The sequence below is a fragment of the Bactrocera latifrons genome, unplaced genomic scaffold, assembly GCF_001853355.1.
Source record: "Bactrocera latifrons isolate USDA-ARS-PBARC rearing strain unplaced genomic scaffold, ASM185335v1 scaffold_258, whole genome shotgun sequence".
In the NCBI taxonomy this organism is placed as follows: Eukaryota; Metazoa; Arthropoda; class Insecta; order Diptera; family Tephritidae; genus Bactrocera; species Bactrocera latifrons.
The window spans coordinates 244732-251047 of NW_017536163.1; the positions used below are offsets into that span (position 1 = coordinate 244732).

At 32.6% G+C, this 6316-nt stretch overlaps 1 protein-coding gene and 1 long non-coding RNA gene across 10 annotated transcripts in view; one reads left to right on the plus strand and one right to left on the minus strand.

The window, feature by feature from the left end:
* The window catches only part of LOC108969569, a 319863-nt gene that overhangs the window by 166336 nt on the left and 147211 nt on the right, over positions 1-6316 (minus strand). The gene's annotated exons all lie outside the window — the stretch shown is intronic.
* The window catches only part of LOC108969561 (titin-like), a 259294-nt gene that overhangs the window by 137586 nt on the left and 115392 nt on the right, over positions 1-6316 (plus strand). For 4 of the 8 annotated variants that reach the window (XM_018934354.1, XM_018934361.1, XM_018934355.1 and 1 more), the window contains 2 exons: positions 372-1154; positions 4525-4596. In XM_018934354.1, the coding sequence (XP_018789899.1) occupies positions 372-1154; positions 4525-4596 (855 nt within the window). The remainder of the gene's footprint in view (positions 1-371; positions 1155-4524; positions 4597-6316) is intronic. The other 4 variants (XM_018934356.1, XM_018934359.1, XM_018934360.1 and 1 more) reach the window with 1 other exon arrangement.

A 6316-nucleotide genomic window follows, 5' to 3' on the forward strand; every position in this document is an offset into this window, starting at 1 on the left:
GAAAAACAATAAAATTTAAAAAGTATAAATAAATAGAAAATTTAAAACTAAATTCTCTAAAGAAAATGCGAACGCAAAAACAACAATATTTGAGAAATAAAACTAAAGTCATTACAAAAACAAAAAGTGAAAAAGAAAATTACAAAAAATTATTAGTAATAATAAAATCCAAACCTGCACATAAGCAAAACCATAAAATGCCAGAAATAAACAAAAACAATTTTTTTTTTAAACAACTCAAAAATAAACAAACATCGTACAAAAAAGAAAAAAAATTGACATAAGCATTTCACTCAACAATTTTCACGCCAATTGCGCATATACACTAAAAAAATCATATTTTTCATTTCACGCACAACAATCAACTGCAGACGGCCACAAAGACAACCCAAGTGGATACACAACTGTATCCAGTTTTCACTTCATCCTCCCTGGATGCGCGTCAATTGCACACGATTACCAGCGATAAGCTCACACATGTGCTGCAGGACATCGACAAGGCGCAGGACGAGCTCCAGCATCGCATACACACCACGCTCGGCATACAAACGAAAAATCCCGAATCATTGCAAAAAATCGAACAGGTCATTAGCAATTTGCGATCGCTGAAATCCAAATTAGAGGGCATACGCTACGACTACAAAACGCTGCTAGAGAACATATTGAAATTCTTGGCCGAGATCACCGAACTGCAACGCAACATCGATGACTTTTTCGCCAAACAACAGCAACAACACAGCCAGTTGGGCGGTAGCGGTGGTGACGTGGCTGATATTGAGCGCACCATTGCCGAGCATGAGAAATTCCGCGATACTTGTATGGATAAATTTAGATCGTTAATCACACAATCCGAATTGCTGATCGATCGCGTGCGTGCACTGGAACCGCCGGGCGCACGCGAAATCGACACCGATCGCATACTGAAATTGCTGGAGAATTTGCGTCTTCATTTCGAGGCGGGCAATAGTGAGAGAATGTCGCGTCTGGAGCGACTCGGCAAGCTGGAACAATTCAAAATGGATCTGTGCGATATTAATCGCAGTCTGGATAGTGTTAGCAAGCAATTGCATGAGATCAATGAACAAAGTGTTGACAGTTTGGCGGCGGCAAAGACAACATCGTTGGCATTCGAGTATTTTGAGCGCACCATTGAGGTGAGTATATGTGTGGAGGTGTGTATGGGTATTTGGGAGGGTGGCACGTGAGCTGTAAAGCTGCTGGTGTTGTGTACAATGGACAATTTCAAAGACAAGTGTATTGAAGCGAACGGTAAAATCATTATAGTTTGCAAGTGTTGGCATCTGGTGGTGTACATATTTCTAGATATGTGTGAAAATGGGTGTGTAACGAATTGTGGCAGGTGCGCGTTGTTGAGCCAGATGTTTTGTTTTCTCATTTTAATTATTTTTATTTATTTTTTTTTTTTTGCTTTGTGATGGACACGCTTTGGTTGTGGGTTCAATGAACAAAGAACAAGGTGTTGTGCGGCAGCTATTTGAAATTCTTTTTGATTAAGCAAAAAATCAGCGAAATCAAACAAAATGTTGTGAAAAAAATTTAAAATAAATATTTTGAACTAAAATGTTAAGAAATATTGAAAGCAGAAAATCAATAAATCAGCCTAAACCAAAAAAGATAATCGTCCTAAGCAGTAAGGCATTAAGATTTTCGCTATATTTTTATTTTCAACTGTATTTTGAAATAAAAAATGGAGCAATTCACAACAATAAATATCAAAATAATGTAAAAAATAACTAAGAGAATCTGCACCATAAAAAACTAGTGACTTCAATTTTTCAAATTGATAGTAGTTTCGATTGACGGTGTGTTGTCGTTAATGGTATGTTAGTCGATACTAAAAATAATTTCGATATTTTTATGAGTGTAGCCTTCGAAATATTGAGCGAATTTTGAACTATTCGATTTACAATGAAAAGAGCATGTTTTCAGACTTAAAAACCTCTTTTTTTTTTGGAAAATTTTCGATAATAATAATAAAATTATATTTGTTAAGGAATTACATGAGCCTTTTTCTCATATAAAAAATTAAATATTTTATGAAAAGTTTTTATTGTTACAAACAAGAAAAAAAATTTGATATTTTGGGGGAAAAAATGTTAAAACTCTGTCATTGCGACACCATATCCGGTGACCCCTCGGAAAAAGGATGCGCTCACGTTGGCAGGATAATTTCTTACAGGATCATCCAAAGTGAATAACATGTGTTTTAGTTAAAACCTTAGCTTAGAGCGAAGGAAAAGACAGAAATTTCCATTTTTGGCAGACATTTTTACAAAAAACAAAAAAAATTAAAATTTCGCCAATTTCAAATAGTTGTAATCGGACAAATAAATCCTTAGGAGAAGTCTTTAAGATTGTATCTCAAAGACATGTGCATAATTTCAAGAATATCACTTAAGTAGTTCTTGAGAAATCTTGCCACATGACTTTGAAAACACAGTTTCGAGAAAAACGCTTTTAAAGACGGTGCTTCAAGGGCACAAGTTCTCAAGACTATATCTCCGAAACTATTACTCGGATCAACTTGAAAATTTAAGACAATACTTTAGTTGTAGAATTTAATAAGACAGTAAAACAACGATTTTTTAAATCCTGTAAGCCCACATACCCTCTTTACTCATATTGGCGCATATCTGTAAAAACGACCCAAAAAAGTGAAAAGTTATAAAACAAAATCAATCTTAGATTTCGGGGTAAAACATTATATGGAAGAAGAAAAGTGCGTCCTATAAATAAATAAATATGATTGCTAAAAAAAAGAAAGCTATTAGAGAAAAAGCGACAATCTTAACACCAAATACTGCTTTTGTGTGTAAATAAAAACTTGTTCGCGACTTTTGGGAATGAGATGTAAAAGCGCAAACAATTTTACATACCACAGCTAGATTACTCTATCATTCTTTAGGCCATGCCTCTTAGCAGCCGCTCAGGTTAGACGCGATAACTTTTTGTCAAAAACAAGACTGTAACGATGTCACAGCCTCCATATACGCCAGACATAACTTTGTGTGACCTTTTAAAATATATATATCATAATTTTAAATAAGCGACGTTCTTTTACATGGTGGATGAAAATTGTTGAAAGAGCTAAACAAAAGTAAAGTTTTAATTCATCAAAAAACATGGTCCAAACGAGTTTCAACCAACAATTACAATAATAGTGTAATGTTGAGAAACTATCATCGTTTAAATAGTAATTTATAGTGATCTTCAATAAAGATCAAATTATCGGAATAGGCATTACTTTTAGGATGGTCAGCATTTAACCAGGAACTGGAAGTTATTTTATTCCTTACACATGAAATTCCAGACTTATTTTAAGGAACAAAATAGCTGCGAGGTTTTGGTAAGATTCTGACCACCTTCAAAGTAGCCGAAAAATAAGGCTGAAATTATATGTTCCATTTCTTTTTTATTATTTCGGTTTTGGATTGGTTTTAATTTGTAATTTTTATTTAACTTTGAAAAGCAAATTCTATTTCTTATCGCAAATATACAGCTTAGTAAACTTATTCTTCTGAGAACCATGTTATTGGAGAGCCGCCGATTCTTAATTTTAAAGGTTAGATTTTAATGAAACGAAATTAATATTTTTTCTTAAGAAGAAGCCAAATAAGTTTGCCTGTGATAAGAAAATGTTATAAAAGCGGTGTCATATCTCGTTTTGCATGGTTTGAAAATTGAGGGTTTTGCTAACAATCTCCTGAAATGATAAGTTAGAGTAGAGGCTGTTCATCAAATGCAGAGACCGAAATCCATAAATCCATTCCCAAGACAGTCGGGTTAACTCGGCAAAATTCTGATCTCGATATCGACCAAGAAACAAAACTAAATAATTTCTGCTAATAGTAGTCATCATAGCCACACTTCACACCGGAAAACATACAACTTGGGTTGGACAAGCAATCTCAAGCACCCGAGCAGAAGTCGAACAAGAAAAATCTTCTCATACGTTAGTCATTAGCCTCAAGGAATCGAAATAAGACATGTAGAACCCTAAATAGGTTCGACAACAGCACGGCTGTGATAATAATCATATTATTTAAAACATAAAATGAGAAGGTTGCCACCCTTATAAAAAAAAGTATGAAGGCTGACATTAGAAAATAAAATATTGAGAAGCATTTTCACCTGTTTATATTTGCAATTAGAATAAATTGATAAAATAAATAACATACTATACATATAGCTCAAATTTACCATATTATTGTAGTTGGAATCATTGAGAAGAATATAAAATGATTTAGAAAAATTTTCACATTTTATAACCATTGTTTCAATATTTTTCAAAAATTTCATATGCAAACGACAAATCATATCTCCAATTTAAATAATATTCTCCCATATTTTAACTGATGTCTGCGCAATTTCCCATCATTTTCGAATTGTTTAGTTTTATGAAAAATAAATAGTTTTAGAAGTTTATAAACAAGTATTTTATGACAAAACCGCTATTTATTGTAATGAGCTGCATATAAAACTGTATATAAATAAATCTTTCAGAACTCAATGCCAACATTTTTGGTGCCCGTTCGGCATCAGCTACGTTGGGGTCATAACAGTAAACCGCTGAAGGTATTTAATTATTAATTAGCTTCTATTTAATACACAAAAATATTCTACACTAATTTTGTTTAGCTGAAACAATACTTTTCATTTGACTAGCTGCCATTAAGCAGACTATTTTCAACAACAACACTATAACAACTGAGAGCCAATGTTTGTGTGCTTTCTTTTCTATTATGACTATCTATTCAATAAATGGCAATTATGCAATTTAAATTTCCCCAGACTCAATAAAATTAATTACAGAGCTTTTAAGAAGCTACATATGTAAACACAAGTACATATATACGCTGTTTATATAATATACAAACGATCATTTATATATCATTTGCGGTTCATCGATCCATCAGTTGGGTGACGGCGCCAAAGCAGCCGGTAAATGTCAACGCATACAAGACAAGTTCATTATTTGCTCGACTTGTGTTTATTGTTGTTATTACTTTTTTTTTTGGTTTTTCAATTTATTTATGCGTTACTCTGCGTTTAAATGTTACAACAATAAGCATGACGCAAATCTTCCTGTTTGTATTTGCTGAACACAAAGAAGAAAATGCCACGCGTTGACTAGCATACATGAGAACAACAACAAATTGACACATACATATGTACCTATTTACACATTATATATATATATATATATCGTTATATGGATATGTACATTAGCGTGTTTTTTTTTTGAACTATTAATTTTCCTTGGAAATACCCTAAACAAAATTCTCTGAAAATTTTAGCCCTTAATATTAACATTAAGAAATGGGTTTTTATAGATGGTATGTATTAAAAAATCTATGAAAATTGCATACAGTCTTACTTAAAAAGCTGAATATCTCAAGAAGTATTAATGACAGCGATTTTGAGCTTGGAACTTTTTAATAGCAAATACAATATCCTACAAATTTGTCACTTACATTTTATCTATACCTTTTGTCATTTACGAGATAAATACAAAAAAATTCGAATTTCATGGAAAAATTAGGTTTAGAGCCCCGTACTACCTCGCCGATCCAGGCTTGGGAATTAATTGTTCAAAAACAAAAACCTAATGTACATACGAGCGCAAACGTCACAACTGCGAATGATCTTTTTTCAAACAAAATCGCACAAAAGGCAACTGGGCGTTGCTGCGATGTGACATTTTGCCATTATAAATATTCGCGAAAATTTGCTATGAAAAACTGTCTACAAAACTGCCACATACATTTTATTTGTTTAAGCCAAGCAGTTTGTGCGAAAACTTTTCAATAAATTACATTTCGAAATTGGCTGTCATGCGGTGGTGGAGATTTGTCTAAATAACCCGGATGTACAATGCCATTGTGTAGCGGTGTTTGTATATTTTAGTAAAAGCGCGTTTATTTTTAAATGCAATACTGCAATTAAATAAAAAAAAAAAAAACAAAAAAATGGAAAATATAAAAATTGATTTTTGATATTTTAGGGCAAATTGTGGGCAAGATTAAAGATTTTTGCAGGACCCTTACAATTTTTATTGATTCAAAAGAAAGGCGTTTACTGTTTATAATATTTCATACTGTCGCATAATCTTTTCAATATATAGCATCTGATGTCTATAAGTTTGGCAGAAATCTGCAATGTTTATATTTTGGGGCAAAGCTTTAATACAACAAATTCCCGTTAAAAGAGTGAAGCCTATTTATTTATTGTTGAATATGAACATTATTTAAGTGTTAAAATATGAGAGAATAGTATATGTATATAACTAAATATA